This window comes from Ahaetulla prasina, chromosome 3 (assembly GCF_028640845.1).
Source record: "Ahaetulla prasina isolate Xishuangbanna chromosome 3, ASM2864084v1, whole genome shotgun sequence".
NCBI classification, from domain to species: Eukaryota; Metazoa; Chordata; class Lepidosauria; order Squamata; family Colubridae; genus Ahaetulla; species Ahaetulla prasina.
Genome location: NC_080541.1, coordinates 31,140,968 through 31,161,797, shown reverse-complemented (window position 1 = coordinate 31,161,797; position 20,830 = coordinate 31,140,968). Strand labels below are relative to the sequence as shown.

The following is a 20,830-nucleotide window of genomic DNA, read 5'->3' as shown; positions in this document are numbered from 1 at the left end:
TATTTTGGCTTCAGAAGTTGACACAGTTGAAATTTCCATACAATATGATCTGAGATATCTAAACTTCTGCATGCTATTAGAGTAGGCAAAATGCCTTCCTAGATATACATGTGCCAGAAGCTCATCAATTAAATTAAATTAAAAAACAAAATATACTCTGGAGTTGACATAGTTATTTATAACTCTTACCACAACAATATATCTATGGTCGCTAAGAGTCAACATCAACTTGATAGTACATAATCAATTAATAATCATACCAGAGATTTCTTGCACAGCATATAAATACTGATTTTACCAACATAGTTCAAACTTACCTGTCCAATGGGACATAGGAATTTATAATGGACCCAGCCATTGCCTTGGTGCTGGCATTGTCACTCACTGTTCCTAAGCTAACAGTGCCAGATTCGCCACTCAAACTGCATCTCTCCTTCTGCACATCTGCTTGGACTTCCAACCTTAGTGAAAATTCAGTATTAGCTCAATAAGTAACTTGCATTTTTCAATGTGATATATATTGAAATCTTTTAAATGTTTACCAGCCACCCAGTGAAGAATTCTCACAGCAAGTTAAGTAAAATATCCCTTAATAAATTATAGAAGTAAATCCTAAAAAAAACAAAAAAAAAACATGAGAAATAGCCAGAATTAAATTGTTACCTTTCAAATAATATAAGCAGTTAATTTCTAGTGTGGTAACATATCACATGTTTTTCCATTTACAACAATCTCATTTTCATGCAAGAGTGTTTTCCCTAAACCAGGGATCCCCAACCCCCAGACCGCGGCCAGCTACCAGGCTTTTCAGAACTGGGCCAAAGTGGCGGGTGAGCACACACATGCAAGCAGCGAACAAGAATAATAAATAATAATAATAAATAATAACAAAATGAAAATAATTACCAAAAACCTTATGCAAGCCCAAAATAAGAAATTAGAGGAGAAATTAGGAATTCAAGTTGTGAAGAAAGTAAAGTACCTGGGCATTTGGCTAATGGCATGAATGTCCTCAATAAAGGAAGACAATTATGTAAAATTACTGCAACAAATTCAAAAAGATTTAGAGAGTTGGGCAAAATTACAAAATTGATTGGAAGAATTGCCACTATAAAGATGAATGTCCTACCAAAAATTTTATATTTATTTCAAACAGTACCTATAAAATTGGGGGGGAAACTTTTTTGACAAATTGAATAAAATTATTAGTAAATTTATATGGTCAGGAAAAAATCCAGAATTAAATTAAAATCTTTGCAAGATTCTAGAACTAAGGGTAGCTTCGGCCTCCCAGATTGGGAACACTACCATCAGGCGGCGGTAATATCATGGTTTAAAGAATGGATAAATCTAAAAAATGCAAGAATGCTAATGATTGAGGGACATGATCTACAGAGGGGTTGGCATGCCTTTATCTGGGAGGGAAATAGTAAAGCCCACAAGTACTTCCAGGGACATCAAGTAAGGGAAGTATTGTTAGAAACTTGGATGAAGATTAAAAGAAACTTTTACACAAAAGTTCCAAGATGGGTATCAATGATGGAAGCCTTGGTCTACCCCAATTTAACTGATTTAAACAAAATAGTAAACTATAAAGGGTTGTTAGACGGACAAGGGAATTTGAAATCTAAACAAAAATTATTAGAAGAAGGAATTAAAATAGATTGGTGGCCTTATTTACAAATCCAAACAAAATATAAAAAAGATTTAGAATTATATGGATTCCAGAGCCAACAGCAAGAAATGAATACAATATTAACAGGGACCGATGAGAAAATAATTACTAAAATGTGTCCTTAAATTTAAAATGGAGGAGGAAACGGTGAAGGAAACAATGGTAATTTGGGCTAAAAATCTGGGATATAATATAGAATTAAGAGTATTGGGAAAAAATTTGGGGAATAAATTATAAAATGACGTTGTCGGTTGCCTATAAAACATCTATAAAATGTTTTATAGGTGGCATTTACCTCCAGCGAGACTGGCCAAGATGTTTCTAAACAACCCACCGAATTGCTGGAAATGTTACCACCAACAAGGGACATACTATTGCAGGGGTAGTCAATCTTTTTATACCTACAGCTCACTTTTGTATCTCTGTTAGTAGTAACATTTTCTAACCGCCCACCAGTTCCACAGTAAATTGTCACGGGGAATTTTATGAAAACCTAATGAAAATGTTTTTAAATAATGCTATGATTTTTTTTTAAAGTCAATTAAATTAAAAAAAAGGAAAGTGCTTCAGTATCAGACAAAACCCCTACCGCCTACCATGAAAGCTGGAACGCCCACTAGTGGGCGGTAGGGACCAGGTTGATTACCACTGTACTATCACATGTGGTGGATATGTCTCAAAGCAAAAATTTATTGGTTAAAAATTAAAAAATGGTTCGAGGAAATGACGAGGAAAAATTGATATGAAACCTGAACTATTTCTTTTGGGGATTATAAAAGAAAAAATGAGTAAAGAAATTCAATACCGCATAATTCACATAATTACGGCCGCCAGAATTTCATTTGCCCAAAATTGGAAACAAAAATATGCTCCATCAAACATGATGATTATAAAAAAGGTGCTAGAGTGTGCAGAATCTGATAAGTTAACGATAGAACTTAAAGATAGAAAGAAATAATTTATTATGAAACATGGAATAGATGGTACAATTGGCTGGAAAAGAAATCTAAAATTAGTGTATAATGTATAGTATAAGAGAAGGTATTATAGTGAAAAGAAATATTTAAAAATATAGTAGATATGTATGTAATGTAGTGATTGTAAGAATGAATAAGTAACAAACAAAATGTATATGTATATAAATGGATCGAAAGATAAAATGGATATTACTAAAGATGCCAGTATCGGAAAGCTGTAAAAATGTAACAAAGTTTGTTTTTAAAGAAGTAAATGTTCAATAAAAACACTTTAAAAAAAAGAATGTGTACATGCGGTGGGTGCGTGTGCCCACTGAGCACATGGAACCATCATCTCTCCCCTCTCTGCCAGTTCACAAAACTGAAAAGGTTGGGGAACTCTGCCCTAAACCATAATCCAATACTAAATATAAAAGCCATATATGCTAGAATTCCTACCTCTCCATACATATCACCATCATTGGAATTGGAGTTCTTCTTTAATCCAACTAAATTTAATCACTGTTTTCAGAATGTATCCACAAGTATTCAAAAAATAGATATTAGAATTTACAACAATCAGCTTAAACATATTGCTTCATTGTTTATTATAGTTTAAATAACAAATAGTCAATTAGAGTTTAACACTTGGAATGCATTATCTTACCGGTTGAAGCAGTTGACCATTGCACTTCCTGACAGACTTCCTGTTATGCTAGCTCCAGCCAAGGCCATGGTACTGGCTGTCTCACTCAGATTGTCTCGAATGGCTCCTATTCTGTCCATATGGCTGCCACTTGCACTTAGGCTTCCAGTCAATCCAACACTTTCTTCCCCTATACTAGGATTGTGACGTGCCTCTGCTACTGATGTAGTGTCTAAAATGGAAAAGGGAATATATCTTTTACTAAAGTTTCATATTATAGAAGGCCTTGCTTTTATGGAAGCTCCAGTAATAAAAACTGTACTTTTTTTCAATTCTTCAAGAACTGATGAGGGGATGTTGGTCTTAGATTGATACAATTATGATAATAAGAAAAAATGCTGTCATCTTTTGATTCTAGGCCTAGGCCAGTATAATGAGGAAATTGTATAAAATAATTTCCTAAACAGAATCAGATTTTCTCCTGAAAAAGAAGAATGCCAACTACAACATAATGATCCTTAATATTTTTTAATTCTATTGGTATTCCAGAATTGGTACTGGGAAATAATAAAGTTGTTCTCTAAAACTAGATTACAGTTTGGATCAATTCTATTTTTGGTCAGGAAACTTAACATTTCACTAGTTAATGTATTTTATTCCCCATTTTCAATCAAAAATTACCAAATCAAAATCACAGCATGGCAAGTGACACTAATATTGAATCAATGACATTAGAACACTAAGAGAAGAAACAGTATCTAGAAAACGATTTTATCTATTAACTTGCCTGATAAATTAATACAGAGAAAGTTTAATATATCATCAATAAATAAGGCAGCTACTAATTGGTTATATCTGGGAAGTGTAGGATTATGCAAATCAATATAGAACATAGCACACACTGCAAAAAAAAACATGTCTGGATATTGACTATATTTGACCAATAGTGAATATTACTTATGCAAAATATTTCAATTTAAAAGTCCTCATTTCAAGGTGTGCTCTTTTTTTGGTAGGGTAACAACAGCATAATACTTCCTATGATATCAAAAAGCTATTTTAAGATTGAAATATTTCCAATTGAAAATGTTTTCTACATCTCTCCAAAAAGGCCTCTACATATCACCCAAATGCTTTTGTAGTTAGGCAGCCAGGCAATTATGATAACTAAATAAAGGTCTTCTTTCTTACCTGCCGCTGCATTTGTTCCACTCACAGTTATATCATTTTCATCATCAAATTCTATTCTGACACCCTTCCCATTGCCAGCTGATACTCCACAACCTCCACTTCTACAGAGAGAAATGGGAACTACTCCATACACATAGGCCAGCATAATAGGGACTCCAATACCTACAGGAAAACAAAATATAATACTGGGATTAGTTGGTTGTTGTTTTTTTAGTGATCACTGTATATTTTTTAACTCCACCATTTAGCGGAGATAGAGTAACAGAACAAAAAGGTAATTCTTATCATAGATATATAATTTTCATCATGGATACAAAAAGACAGTCAACCCAATTCTGCAAATTTATCCTGGGCTCGAGAATTCATATTTACACTGAGGACTTCTGGTTCACTATCCATTTCAAGAGCAATAAGCTCTGCATGCACAACCTTTTATCATGGCTTTTGGGCTTACATTAATAAGGATACAGATTTATATTTAGATTGAAACACTACAAGACTCTAGTTTTCCAAAGAGGATTCTATCAAACTTGCACACCCTCCTTCTAGAACAGTTACCCGAAACCTGCACTCTGCTGGCAGAACAGATGGGCTCTTGGGTCTTAGACTGCTGTTGATAAATGCTGGTTCTATGCAAAATAAGATCTCATGCCCCCATGCTATGGAGACCCATCAAATGCAGATTTAGTGTGTGATAGTGAGACCTGGTTGGCCAGAGTTTGGAATGAGCCATGTGCTCTTCTGGGCCTCAGTCACAATGCTGAGGTTGGGGAAGATTTTATTTTATTTAAATGTATTGGCTGCCCAACTCCAGTGAACTCTAGGTGGAGGATTGTGACTGGTTATAAGTAACTATGCATGAAACTTAGTTGCCGAGATAAGCTAGGGCTGGTTATGCATACCATCTTGGACTGATGTTGGCGCTCCCGGGGCTTAGGTGACATAAACGTGAGGAACCAGGGCAGTTTGTGAATTCATAGCTTCCATGGCCTTGTCATAAGTGCTTATAGTTCCAACGCATGTGGGGGGTGGGGTGGGGGGGGATGCTTGATTTGTTTTTACTTTGGAGCAGGTAAAATGGAGGACACTGAAAATCTGTCCTTTACCATGATCAGATGACATCTTGATCAATCGTAGCAAAGGCAATGGGTTTATGAGAATGGTCCAACATAGGCAACTAATGGATCCACAATGTTTCTAAGGGTCACTTATTATCTCCCTGACAATTTAGTGGGCAATTCTACCTCATGCTTGGTAATTTCTGGAATATAGACACCCACATTGCTAGATGACATGGTTGAATCGATATCTTCACTTTTCCATCTCAAGCAGTTCCTTACTTTAATGATTTGCTGAGGGAAATACAGTGATTGAAAAGGCACCTAGAACGACTGAACACAATCTAAAGTGGAAGCAGTTAAGCTGGTAGGAACTCACATTCAAGCCTAGACAGGGATGACACAGGTAAGCATTGATTCTTTTCTATATTTATTGTAGTCATAAATTCTTGCATAGCAATTTTATTCATAATTACCGAAATCCTTCTTGGGAAGGATGGGTGGAGCAAAATGCCTGAAGACTTCTGGGATTAATTTACAGGTTTTCTTACAGATGAAGTAGCTTATACCCTTTCTGGTTTTGATCCCTTTGGGCAGAGTCCTCTAAGATGAGCAAAGTAATTCCTTAGGATTTGATCTTGTGGAACATGATTAAGTGGAAAAGTTTCCTGTAGAATGGGTCCTGAAATATCTATGGCCCTGCTGGCTTCTTAAAGCTGTCAAGCAGGTGTGTTAAAGCTTCATTTGTTAAAGCTTTTGTGACTGACTATCTCCCTCAAGAAGATTCTGGATTTTCTGGATTCAAGAGATAGTTAGTGCTACTTAGATATTATACTGCCTGGTAGCTCTGTCTCTTGGAGAAGGCTTTGCATTATCTCCAGACTTCCCTTTTGAGGAAAAGTTTTTGACAAGCTGGAAGGGAATACCAAAGATTCCAGGGGAAACAGATTTGTTCCAGGCAGGTTCAGGTCCAGGCATGAGACAGAAATGGTATCATTAGGATAATATCTCTGTTAGGACCTTGATGATGTCCTTCATGTTACTAATAGATTCTTCAGCAGCATTCAGCATTATTTAGTTTCATTCTAGATCACCTGTAAGTGTTGAGTACTATTTTTAGTGGCTCCACTCCTATCAATGTAGACAGTTTCAAATTGCAGTCATAGGGAGAAATGTTCTTGATCATTATAGTGTTGGATACTATATGCTCTACCCCAAATTATTTAACATCTGTATGAAACTACTAAAACAGATCATTCATCAATTTTGGGTGAGATATAGTCAGTATGCAGTGGAGATGCCACAGAAATCCTAAATCAATAATTAGAGGCTATTAGGATGAGGTGAACCAGTAAGATGGAGTTCCTGTGGGTCACCTGAAAACTTTGGCACTGGCAATTATTCTTGAAAGATTAATGCTTTCTTTGAAAGAAGTAATTGTCTGAGGTTTTCCTGGACTTGCAGCTACTGCTTAAAATGTAGGTGGAACGCCGTGGCCAAGAGGGACTTTGCCTTGTTCTGGATGACATCCCTACCTAAAGCAAGAAGACTTGGCAATGGTAATTCATACCACATTCACCATTCAGGTGGACTACTAAAGCTACCTTAAGAAGTACATATAATAGAGAAGCCAGAATGCTAGTAAAACAACCCTGCTATTATGGGGTAACTTTTAGCCCTACACAGCAGAACACTGGGATACAACCTTTTTTTTTTTTTTTGCATTTATATCCCGCCCTTCTCCGAAGACTCAGGGCGGCTTACATTATGTTAGCAATAGTCTTCATCCTATTTGTATATTTATATACAAAGTCAACTTATTGCCCCCAACAATCTGGGTCCTCATTTTACCTACCTTATAAAGGATGGAAGGCTGAGTCAACCTTGGGCCTGGTGGGACTAGACATTATCTTCTTAAAATGAATTCTGCTTGTCTGGTCTGAACTTCTGGGGAGATCCTGTTAAGTGTCCATCACATCATGTGGACCTTTTTTGGAATTCCCCACAATTTTCCCCTTGCACAGCCATAATTAGGTTCTTCACCTCTTTCATTCTGCAAGGAACCATTTTATTCTACTGTGTCTTTTGTTCTTATTAATGTGGAGTGACCATAGCTAGGATGCTGCTTTTCCTCTGGCATTTATTGCTGGTTGCTTAGCCACGCAAAGTGTCTGCTGACAGTGGTGATTGGCAAATATCATTAAACAAACAAGCGCTGGAAGAATTACATTTTCAAACTATTCAAACACAAACTTTAAAAAACAGTCTCACTGCCAGTTCTGGATTACTCATCACTAATATTTTTTAGTAAATTTTTAGTAAAATATAATGGTTTTAATATAAATTAGTGTACTCAAGAAAAAAAGGTAATTCTAGACTTTGTCAGAAACTATACTTACCAACAGTGACTGCAGCTACAACTGGTGAAACAATTACAGATAAGGTTACACCACCTGCAATGGCTAAGTTCCTCTTATGCTTTGACATGTCTTTGCCTTCGTAGCGATTATGAATCTTAACAAAAAGGAAAAATGAAGGTATTTTAGAGCAAATTCCATTTAATAACTGGTAGAAGAAATGATATACAGGAATAAATATTATCTTTATTTACTTGCCATTTTAAATTAATGCATTTAAAGATTCCATTGGTATAATCAAACAAGATGAGTAAACAAAGCAATGTAAAAAAATCTGTTTTGGATTTCTTTTCCTTTCCTGTTTAAACCTTTCCTCTGCTATCAACCAATCAGACTAACATCAATACCCAGGAAGATACTGGAAAAGATAATTAAAAAACCAGATCTACAAACATCTAGAAACAAGTAAAGTAATAACTAGCAGTCAACACAGGTTTGTTAAAAACAGATCATGCCAAACCAATCTTATTTCATTCTTCAACATAGTGACTAAATTAGTAGACCAGCAAAATACTGTGGACATAACATACATAGACTTCAGCAAGGCATTCGACAAAGTAGACCACAACCTACTGCTTGGTAAGATAGAAAAAAGTAAAATAGATAGCATTACCACCAGATGGATTTGCAACTGGCTGACAAACCATACTCAACAAGTAGTTCTTAATGGGTCTAAGTCTACATGGAGGGAAGTAAGCAGTCGGGTACCACAAGGTTCTGTCTTAGGCCCAGTACTCTTCAGTATCTTCATAAATGATTTAGATGAGGCAATAAGAAGGGAAACTTACCAAATTTGCAGATGATACTAAGCTGGCAGGAACAGCTAACACTCTAGATGATAGGCTCAAGATCCAGATGGATCCTGACAGACGAACACTGGGCCCTAGCTAACAAAATAAAATTCAATATAGAGAAAAGTCCTACACTTAGGCAAGAAAAACCAGAAGTACGCATATAGACTGGATGAAACCAGGCTTAATAGCAGTAACTGTGACAGGGATCTTGGAGTCTTAGTGGACAACCAGTTAAATATGAGCCAGCAGTGTACAACCGCAGCTAAAAAAGCCAATGTAATCCTAAATTGCATTAATAGAGGGATAATCAAGATCAGGCGAGGTATTAGTACTGCACCCAGTTTTGGTCATCACACTAAAAAAGATGTTGAGACTCTAGAAAAAGTGCTGAGAAGAGCAACCAGAATGATTAGGGGACTGGAGACTAAAACATATGAAGAACGATTACAGGAATTGGACATGGCTAGTCTAGTGAAGAGAAGGACCAGGGGAGACATGATATCAGTGTTCCAATATCTAAGGGACTGCCACAGAGAGGAAGTGGTCAAGCTATTTTCCAAAGCACCTCAAGGCCAGACAAGGAATAATGGATGGAAACTTATCAAGGAGAGATTCAACCTAGAAATAAGGAGAAATTTTCTGACAGTGAGAACAATCAATCAATGGAACAGCTTGCCTTCAGAAGTTGTGGGAGCTTCATTACTTGAGACTTTCAAGAAGAGATTGGACTGCCATTTGTCAGAAATGGTGTAGGGTCTCCTGCTTGGACAGGGGATTGGACTAAATGGCCTACAAGGTCCCTTCCAACTCTGTTAATCTTGGTTTTCAGTCTTTGGTTAGACTCTTCTCTCTAGGTCTCTTGACTCAAGGCTAATTTCCTGCTTGATCTCTCCTCTTTGCCTGCTGGCAGTTTCCCATCAATACTAGAATCACTGTCAGAAATGGATGGTAAATCCCTTTAATATGGATTCCTGTCCCAAGCCAGAAATTTGAATTCATAGATGTAAATGGTCTTGATTATAGTTATGAAACACTATGCCATGCATGTTCACCAAATGGTTGGTATCTGGGTTCAAATCCCATATTTATCACGAATTTCTTGGGAAATCACTTTTCTTTGTGGGAAAAAGACTAGGAAAATCCTGATTGAAAACCTTTTTGTGACCAGAGAGAACTTTATGGCAATCATTTTGTATTGGTAGTTAAGGAAGCCACTTGGTCTTTCATGAAAATTGAAAAGTTTGCAATTGACTGACTTCTACAGTCTTTACTACAAGAAATTTTCTTTTCTTTTTTTAATGCTAATCTATGAAGTTATATCACAGCATTGTCATAAAATGAATCCTATTAAAATAAAAAAATGCATGTTATCAGAAAGGCAATGAGATGGTATGATAAGTCTCCCCTGATAAGAAACAGCAAGGTTTGGAATTACCACTGGAAAATAATTAATCCATGATAAATACCTTTCATATTTCATAATTTTGGGAGCCTCAATAAAATTTCATCTGGATGATAGACAGTGAAGAATAAATGTGGTTTTTAAAATAAAATACTGTATCACTATTTTTTGTTTTCAAAAGTCAAAATCAGAATCTTCAATTGCACTTGGAAATTGAATTGACAGCTATAGAATAATTGGCTAGAATCGTTAATAACTCTCATCCTTGTATTGCTTCAACATCTGCTATAACCTCAGGAGGTTGATACGCCATCGGAAAAATATATTTAAAAAAGAAGAGAAAAAACAACTAAGAACTTATATGAAAAAAATACTTTAATAAACAGAGTATGCTATAATAACAAGCAAGTCCCATTGAAAAACATGTAAATTTAAAAATCAATTCATTTATCTTACCTTACGTCCCACATATACAGGAATTCCAATAATCATTGCTGGAATAGCAATGCCTGCTATTAAAGCAATTCCTACAGGTGCACCTACAAGTGTCCCAAGTTGCCAAAGAATTTTCTTCTTCCGACTCCATGGTTTTTTTCCCCAGAATGTACAGCCTGATGGACTGAGAATTTTCCATATATAAATTTAACCAGTGAACAATCTTCAGTAATCAAATCCTTTAACTTAGTCTAGAAATAATCTATTACTAACCCATATACTAACATGTGAATATCCAATATCATCTTGATATATACAGTCTCAGCAAATAGCATTTTAAAATAGGGACACCAAATCGTATCTTTTTGTCAGGTATACCAGTTCCAAAATTCAGCCCAAAGGTACATTTCTTAGTCTCATCAGCCTTCCTCTATCTGGTGCCCAAAGACACAGGGATTATAATTTACAACACTCTCGCCCAATATTAGGCAGGCTGGTTTGCAATCTAACTAAATAAAAATCTCTTTAAAACTGGCTAGTTAGTTGAGATTTGACTGTTCTAAAATTTAACCAATAAACAAATGGCATGTTCTCAATTAATCCTCAAGATTTCTAATATTGCTTGTTGGGGGATGAGTTAGGGTGGGAAGAAGGGCCCTGGGTCAGTGTTTACTCCTGGCAATCGCCTTCTTGAAGTTTTTTAGGTACAATTTCTGGAAGTGGTTTGCCATTGCTTTCTTCTTAGGGTTGAGAATGAATGACTGGCTCAAGATCATCCAGCTGGCTTTGTGCAAATTAAGACAGAAACATAGGTCATATTGTCATAGTTTCTATCCCCCTGCCTCAGCCACTAGACCAAACTGGCTCTACCCCACAATCTCAACACTGCCATTGTCTTCTTATTAATAAGAATGACTAATTTGCAAAAGATTTCTCTGAACATGCAGAACAGGAATTCAAAGGGAAAGTATTGTGACATTTTCCCCTGCAGGAAGTTATTTGCGTATGTTCTGCTATAAATAGATGGGTCTTTCTACATTTACTCATCATACTATATAGCTCTTTAACACACACAAAATCCTCAAAACCACCATACTTCATTTTACTAAATGCCCATGCAAAAACAGATTAGGTGATTCAGAGGACCCTTTTGCACATTCCTACAGGCTGTTAAAATCTGGCTTTTCCCTCCAGGCATTAGGGAAAAGATATTAGAAGAACCCAATATATATGTATCTTTCTGTCAATCTGATATAAGATGGACAACTATGCAAATGTTTTAAATAAATGTGTTGCCTCTCTTTTTTTTCTTTGGTACCAATTTATTTTAACCTTAGTAACTGGGTTGCTATGGAAGAGAAGCTGTAAATTGATTGTTAACTGCCTGGAGTTATGTATTTTTCTTTAATCTTTAATATAATTTTTATTAATTTGTAATATGACATACATAGCGAATAAAAAAGTAAATATTAGGGAAATTAGGGAAGGAAAAAGGGGAGTGGATAGTGGAAGAAAACAAAGGAAAAAGAAAAAAAAGGCATTGACTTCCGACTCCTTTGGTGCAGTAAAATAAGGCATTAACATCTACCTTCAACTTTTTATTTTTTCATAATAATATAAATTGGCCATTTCTAAAACAACAGATCTATCTAATCAGTAAAACCCAAAATCAGTTTCATTTTTTTTCCACCTCAAGCACAGAATCCAGAAGCGGTTTCCAAGTAGAAATAAAACTATTTATGGGTTTTTTTTCTTTAATCAAAACAGCCAATTTAGTCATCTTTGCCAACTCCATCAGTTTTTTGCAGCCATTCATCCATTGTGGGGATTGAGGTGACTTTCCATTTCTTCAGGAGTTATGGGCAGCCATAAAAGTTTTCTAAATAAATCCTTTATCTAACTAGAAAAATAGCTGTTTTGAACTAGCCTAGCATGTTTATTTCCTACTATTTCCCATACATACCTTAAGTAATGCAAGTCTGAGATCTCCTTCATACATAACCAACAGAATTCACAACCACAGACAGCACATGTCATATGATTGCAACTTCCATCGTTCATCTTTATGATATAAGCAGCACAGCGAGGGCATGGCTTTATGTCATCAGCTGTTTAAAATAAAGAAATACAACAGTAATATTGCTCTCAAGAAAAATAAAAATGAAAAATATATCACATCTGAGATCCAACAAACACCCAGTACAGAAAGATAAGTAAGTAAAATCTAAGTAAAACTCTAACATAAGCATTACACAGAACTTTACAAATTATTCAGCTTTAAAATAATACTCAAATCATTTAATCCAAAGCTACTCTCATATTTTTTCAATATCCAATGTAAAAGCATAAAATGCAACTATCATAGATAATACAGCTCAAGTTGCAAAATGATAATGCAAGCATAAAAAACCTCTTTAAAAATAATTTTTAAAATGCTTCCCATTCTCTATTTAATCAGGCCATATGATATCAATTAATAGTGATATTAGAAGGAAGAGCATTCTTTTCAGTTTGGGTTATTTCCCATCTTTCAGAGTACTTATTTTCTTCATAGGGGAAAAGAGCAAAAGATTCTCTCAATGGCTTATTTCCTCTTTCTTCGTAAGGAACTTTTGCTATATACAAAGTAACTACTCCCTCTTTTCATGCTCCAAGAGGTGGGAATATAAACAGATCAAGGGCCTAGGTTAGAAACCTGCATGTCAATGATTCCCTATCTCAGCTATAAGAGACTCTATCTCTTCAAATTCCAGTTAAATCAATATTTTTATAGTTTAAACAACTCATGTCCCCATAACAAAAACCTAAGTTTGGACATTAAGAAACCATAATTTTCTAGAATCACATGACATAATAAATGAAGAGTGCAAAAAGAATGGGCCGATATCCATATCCCTCCACTATAAAGTGGCTTTCTGTTCAGCTTCTGGCAAGTTCGAAAGACAAAGCCAATGCCTTAAGCCAGGGGTCTGCAAACTTGGCTCTTTTAAGACTTGTGGACTTCATCTCCCAGAGTTCCTCAGCCAGCTTTGTTTTGCTGGCTGAGGAACTCTGGGGGTTGAAGTCCACAAGTCTTAAAAGAGCCAAGTTTGCAGACCCCTGGCTTAAGCCTTTCAGATATTTAAGGCACACATTTTAAGGCTTAAAACCTTCTCTCAAGTAGAATCTTTATAATTGTCCCACCTTCTGAATATGATTACTAATATGCTGTGCAAAATTTAGGGGTGCTTGGGAGCCAATATAAACTTTGCAATCTTGTTCTGAATCAGAAAGTATGTTTTATAAATCTTCATGCAAGATCTATGCAACATGATAAATCAAAACTAAGCAAGTACATGTTTTATCCTAACATCTGAACACAGCTAGTGTGTGGTCTGTTACCAGACATTTCAAACCAAAATGTCTATCAGTAATCAGATCTTTTCACTGATTGCATAAGCTAATTATATCCACCATGCCAAATACTAGCAGCACATTGTTTCAGTACATTCTACACAACTGTACAATTTTGCACTAATATCAACATACTGAAAAAAAAGATTCGTATCTTCCTTTTTTCAGTATCAGTAACTGATGAGTAATCTAACAACTCAAGATGTAATATAAAAATATTTCTAACATTTAGATTGAAACAATAAATACCTGCAGCTCCAGACTCCTGACTATAGCTAATGGATGAAGAACGAATTGTTCGTAAACGTAGACTTTGTGCTCTTTCCTGACGAGCAGCATCACAAGTCTGGTTAGGATGCCAAATCTGCTTACAGTGGTAGCAAAATTCAGTTCCACAGCCTTCACGCCCACACATAAGTTTTGGACAGCTTGCACAGCCAAAAGCAATGACTGCATACCTTAAATATTCAAAAATAGATGGAAGAGTATTTATTCTCTGTACTAAGATAAAGCCTCCCTCCAATTATTCTAGATGTCTGGCAATTATGTGGATAGATCCATGTTTTCTTGGCAATAATGTAGAAATAGTCAGGAATTGCCTTCTTCTAAGATTCCTCCCCCCCCCCAATTCCTAGTTTTCCCTAAACCTGGAATTTTTTTGTAGTCTCTTATCAAAGTATTAACTTTTTTTTTTTAACTTTACTGAAAACAGCCTAAGTCAATCAGTACTGTTATATGCTGCCGCTTTCTCAGTTCTACATAGTGCCAATTTAGTTGAGTTGCTATTACAAAACATCATCCCTTATGAAAGTAGAAACACAATAACATTTACAGAGCTTTAGTTAATTTCATAGGATATATTTTTGGGGCCCAGTTTGTTAGGGGAATATGCTGACACTGTAAACCACTTAGAGTAAAGCACTGTGAAGCAGTATATATGTCTAAGTGCTATGCTATTGCTATTTTTAGTCTGGACTCTAATTCAGCAAACTTTGACATCATTATGCTGTTCTGCAAGATTGAAATTATTGTTTCAAATAAAATAAATTGAAATGCAGATAGTTTTTGCGTAACGACTGAAGTTATGATGGGCCCCCAAAAAACTTACAACCTCTTCTTGAAGTTACATACTCACGGCCAGCACCATTCGAAGATATAAGTACTGAATGAATAGTGGCAACAATCAGTCTTTGGAGTGTCAACCCCCAAACACCCTTCCAGTTACGTGATTGCAATCTGGATGCTTGATAATCTGTTTGCACTTATGACTAGTTGACAAGGGCCTTGACTATGATCGCAATCTGCTGGTTTCCCCAGAAAGTAACTGGGACAATCTTTCCCATCCACATACCCTCCCATAGCTCTTCTGCTTGTCCCAGCCAAGCACTTCTATATACACCCTTTCTTGCACCTCCCTTGCACCCACTCTGGCCTACACAGCACCTCTTGCCTACTCCTCACACCTTCATCAACCCAAGTGGCACTTCTCATGCCCTCTCACAAAAGCATTCACCTTCTCCAACTCACATGGTGCCTCTCATTCACCCACTTATATCCTCTTTGACTCACATCTCTTGCACACTCCACAGCCTATCAATTCAAGCTGCATCTCTTGTGCACCCCATCACATCCACTCTGACCCTTCTTCTCACCTTCCACCCCATCCCTCATTGCACTGCATCACTTGTGCATCTCCTTGAACCCCTATGCTCCTTCCCCCACTCAGCAGCAGCCATTTGTCTACTGCTTGGCCTGGGACTTGCTGCCAGCTTCCTCATTATTTTTGTGGGAAGCTGGCTGGAAGTTGCTTCACCTAATAACCAGGGGATTCAGTGAAAAACTGCAATCAGGACTTCAGGAATGGTTATCCCTAAGCAATGTGGCCATGCTTTACGGATTGCTAAGCAACAGGTTCCAGCTGCAGTTATAAATCCAATTATAAATCAAGAACTGTCTGTAATCAACTTGTCACTGACAATCCAGTATATCTGTATATTAGTGATTGCATGACCGCGGTAGATGCCATATGCTAAATAAAATAAAAAACTGAGAATTTAAAAAGAAATTTGCTGTCTCTCTCACACAGGCATAATTGCTATTGTTATTTGTTGAACTTTAATCAAAAGTTCTATGAAAATATATTGTAAAACATACTGACAAGCCAACATTATGTGATATATAAATGTCTTTATCTGAAATCTGGTTGCGATTATATTTTATATGCAGTAGCAGAATTTTGCCTTAAATGTTATATCAAAATTAAGTATTAAAGAACCACAATACTTTAGAAGAAATTAACAAGTTGTCTTATAGTTGTGTGCATGTGTACGAAATTCTATGAATTAATAAATTCACATGTGGTATTAGAACCATACATAAATGATAAAAACACATAATTTCAGTTATTTGTAATATTTTGAAACAAGTATGATTATCTGAAGAGAAACGTGTTACACAAAATATAGGTAGCATGGATATGAATGTAAGTCATAAAGCCTTCCAAATTTAATTGGTCTGTTCAGTCTCGAAATGCAGTTTATTATTTTCTTTGCTATTTAGTATTTAAGAGTTGCAACAATATGTAACCATGTTTAATATTTAAATACATTCCTCTGATATTAAGCAAAAAGTGAATTTTCCTCTTAAATTTTACTCCGATCTAACAATTGGCTCTTGTAAATATGAAAAATTTTGTTGCCAATTATAATTATACCAACTTCCATGATTTATATTCACAAAACTCTTAACTTTGCTATTAAAAAATAAAAAATGTGACGTTAAAAATGTTTAAGCACTAAAGGGTAAGCTAGAATTCCACACAGGTGAGAGAGTGAGTTGGTACAGAAGAGTGGGGCCACCTACTCAGGATATGAAGTACAGGAGAGGGAAATCCCTTTCTATGAGCTTAATGTACAAAGACCTTCTTCCAGAAGACAGCAAGTTAATAACCTGCATAGAAAGCTACCTACTTTGGAGGCTGCATTAAAACTTGACAACCCCCATTAATATTCTGCAGCGTGAAGTGCTAGCATTTGAGAAGATAGGTGAAGTGTTTCTCATTTCTCTAATCTTTCGGCTATTAAAGTAACAGCAAATTATTTTTGAATGTCAAAAGGGAGAAACAAAAACCTGAAATAAAGTACAAAATAAAAACATTCTGGTAAATAAGACATTATATACAAGCAATTTAATAATCAAGAAAGGATAAAAGAGCTCTGGATACAAAAACTCATCACTTACCCACAGTCTGGAGCAGGGCACCACCTACAATCAGGATCTGCAACAAGCCACCGTCTAAGCATAAACTCTTCATATTTTTCCATCAAGATGTCATCATTTAAAATTAATCGAATGTCATGGGGATTAAATCGCTCAGAGCATTCTGGACAGCTGATATTAACTCTGCTCTCTGAGATTTCTATCCGGAGATACTGACGCAAGCAATCCACACAAGATCTATGGTGACAAGTCATTATTTCCGGAAACCTCTCCTTAGAGTGCCGCAAAAGACACAAGGGACATTCTATGAAGTCTCCCGTCTGCTTACTACAGATGGCTGTTCCACTGTCTGATGACATATAGGCAGATAAAATAGAGTTCTTGTCTGGACATACTTCTGAGTGTATAGTTTCAATACTTGCAATCCCATCGACGACGCCATTTATATCCTTGGCTTTATGTTTCGTATCCCTTTTCCTTCGAAAAAGAGATCCCAGTGAAATTCTTCTTTTCTTTGGTGCCTTTTTAATGGAAGGCAAGCTTACAGAGGAGGCAGTAGATTGCAGGTCCCTATCAGATCCCATTTGCCGATGTAAACTCATGGCTGCAACATTCATCAGAAATGGATCAAAGGATACATGAGGCTATGACCATTTTAAAGACAAAAGCACTATTGAAAAGCAGCATATTTAAGTCACAGAAGGAAAGGTAGCTTAAATCTTGTTATGCATGGTCAGATCTTGTTCATTCAGCAAATTCTTCACAATATGTAGTCCACCCCAAAATGCTCCTCAGCAATTCTGGAAGAGATAGAAGAGAGACATAAAAAATGATGCCCCAGTCATTCAGATCCATTGTTATTTGCAAAGGACTGGTATTAGTCTGCTTATTCATTTTACAATTACCTAATCCTCCACTCCACCTTATTTGCTCCATCCACCTGTTGCATTTCTGTCAATTACCAAGAGAGCAAGTAAATGAAATTTCCAGATTCCCAGTTGTCATTTTAAAAGAAAAAAATGATAGTCATGGGGCAACATATGTAGGTACTATTCTATTTTGTAAGAAAGGGTTGTTCTCACTTTTCAGGATTTTTAACCAGTGAATTGCCAATCCTAAAATTGATACTATTAGAAGAAGAAAAATCCAGACAGACGTTTTTTTAAACTTTACAAATGGGAAATATTTGCAGCACCATTTAAAATAAAAAAATTAAAATCTAGTGTTCCGGTGATGTGTCTAAAGTTATAGACATCTTTCAAAATTTCAGTTCTGAGTAACTGCACCAATGCAGTATTCTTAGTAACAGTATGAAAGTGGGTTGCCACAGCTTTCTCTCCAAAACAGAGCACAACAGGACCAAGCTTGGTGCAAGCCAGAAAATGAAGATTAGGCGGCGGGGGGGGGGGATCTCCTAATGTATTATTATGTGACAGGCAGTTGAGCAATGGGGCCAGAAGATCAGTGGCCATTTCAATCTAACCCCTCTACAACCTGCCTAACCCTTTACTTGGGCAAAAGCAGAGCACATGTAGCCTATCTTTCATTTACCAGTACCCACATATAAACACTTAGATGCAACACAAAAGGAAGTCAGAAACAAACATGGAAACACAAACACAGAAACAGAATAAAATTACAGATGTATTTGATAAAGAGAATGGAAAGAATTCCAGAAATTGTGTCCTGCATTGAATAAGAGTTTTTGACAGTATAAGACTGTTAGGTGCTGCTTTCTTGAAAGATTTTCCACTAACTTACACACAGTAATATGTACATTTTTAGTTTCTGCTTGTGGCTTTTCAGGTCAAAGCTATCATTATAAGGAAAAAGAAATGAACAGGAAATCAATTTAATAGTGACATCTAAAATATCTATCATATAGAGAAAAAAATTAAACTACTGATTTCTTCTATTACTCCTGCCAAACCAAACCAAAACCAAAAATGTACAGCTATGAATTTGTGAGGAACAAACATTTAGTTTAATTTTCTACATATGGAGAAAGGAAAGTAATTTAGAAATTCTGAGCAAGACACAATATGCTTCTAATTTAAAACAGTAATTAACCTTTATTTCTTACAACTAAAAATGACAGAAAATGTTTCCCTCCACTAATAAATTCCTTAAAAAAGTCAAATTTCCAAACAGGTCATTTGTTACAGTAATAATAATTGAAGTTCAGAAATAAAGGGAGGAGACTATCATAATATATCCTTTCTAAGTTACACTATAGCCAAGAAATTAAAAAGGCAATAATTGATCAATCATGTCTTGTGCAGTTAGAAACTAATTAAGGAACCAGATTCAACATGCGAGAACATGTCCATTACAGACAAGGCTATTGGTCATTTATTTTAAGCACGGAAGCCAATAGAATTTCCTTCTCTCCTGTCAAATTATCCAAATTTGTTCCAAACTGAGAATTTTTTGAATTGCAGCCAGGGGGTGCGATTTACCGAATGCAATTAACCTATGATTCTTTTTTACAGTATTCTACTTCAATATATTTGCTAAAGTGATTTTAAAATTTAAAATGGTGGTATCCCTTCTCTTAAAAAATCTAAAAGCAATTATACTATGTGCAACTCTTTGAATATTTAAATTTTTTACATACCCCAGATTCTTTTAAATGATTGGAAAATCCTTTGAGCAATTCAACTGAACAGTTTATATATCCGCTCATAAAAGAATACCTAGTAAACAGCCTGAAAGCATCATACGGAATAGAATTCTATGACTAGCTAAACCTCCACTTGTGCAGCAGTATAGACCAAAGAAACACAGTTCTCAGGCTAAGCATATTTCAGTAGTACGTGATAATCCTTTGGCTAATATGAACTCAGGTTATTTGATAATAGAATACCCTTGAATTACAATACACACAAATTTAGAAAGCTTTTGCAAGCTCTTCTGCTGGATATTAATTTTTTTAAAAAATCTTGGATTATTAAATTGCAATTTAAGAAACCCTCAACACCCACCTATTTTAAAGCAATAAGGTTTTTTTTTAAAGAATGAAGCAAGTATTTTATTTATGAAATCTTCTTGTGAGGGAAGTCAGGGCTGCTCTATTCCTACTAACTTGATTCTGTCTTTGATTTTAATATTAGTCTTACAGAATTATAGAATTAGAATGTTCCTTAGAGGCTATCTAATCTAACCCCATGACTGGAGAATAAGACACTAAGCATCTCTGAGAGACGATTATCCAACTTGTTCGAAGACCTCTAGTGAACTTTCACTTATAGTCTCTTCCACTGGCTTGTATAGTCAAAGAATTTGCTTCTTCATTATGATATTATTTTGGCTTGTTTAAATAATGTTTTGTTTTTATTTGTGCTTTTTTATATTGCTGATTTGTTAGTTCTTGTCAAATTGCTAACTTACTAATAATAATGTAGCTCAATTATTATATGACATAGTTACTGCTGTAAAAGTACATTTTTAGATTTTCTGTGCATAGAAAAAATAGGTGGAAGATGTTCTTGTTCTCATCAACTGTAGTCTATCAGGTGTGATTACCACATAAAGGAAACAACAAGCTACAAATTCTGCACATTCATCCTAACAAAAGCTATTGAACTTGAGGCTGCCAGGGAAGTAAAAATTCTGAAGTTTAATAATACTAACAAAGAAACAAA

The 20,830-nt window shown here is 35.6% G+C and overlaps 1 protein-coding gene across 4 annotated transcripts in view; it reads right to left on the bottom strand.

Moving 5' to 3' along the window:
- RNF19A (ring finger protein 19A, RBR E3 ubiquitin protein ligase) overlaps nt 1-20,830 on the bottom strand; it is a 38,390-nt gene that overhangs the window by 2,325 nt on the left and 15,235 nt on the right. For all 4 annotated transcript variants that reach the window (XM_058175729.1, XM_058175731.1, XM_058175728.1 and 1 more), the window contains 8 exons: nt 17,208-17,986; nt 14,217-14,425; nt 12,538-12,682; nt 10,596-10,758; nt 7,926-8,040; nt 4,469-4,630; nt 3,299-3,509; nt 318-461 (listed from right to left, as the gene is read on the bottom strand). In XM_058175729.1, the coding sequence (XP_058031712.1) occupies nt 318-461; nt 3,299-3,509; nt 4,469-4,630; nt 7,926-8,040; nt 10,596-10,758; nt 12,538-12,682; nt 14,217-14,425; nt 17,208-17,803 (1,745 nt within the window). In that variant the 5' untranslated portion in view covers nt 17,804-17,986. The remainder of the gene's footprint in view (nt 1-317; nt 462-3,298; nt 3,510-4,468; nt 4,631-7,925; nt 8,041-10,595; nt 10,759-12,537; nt 12,683-14,216; nt 14,426-17,207; nt 17,987-20,830) is intronic.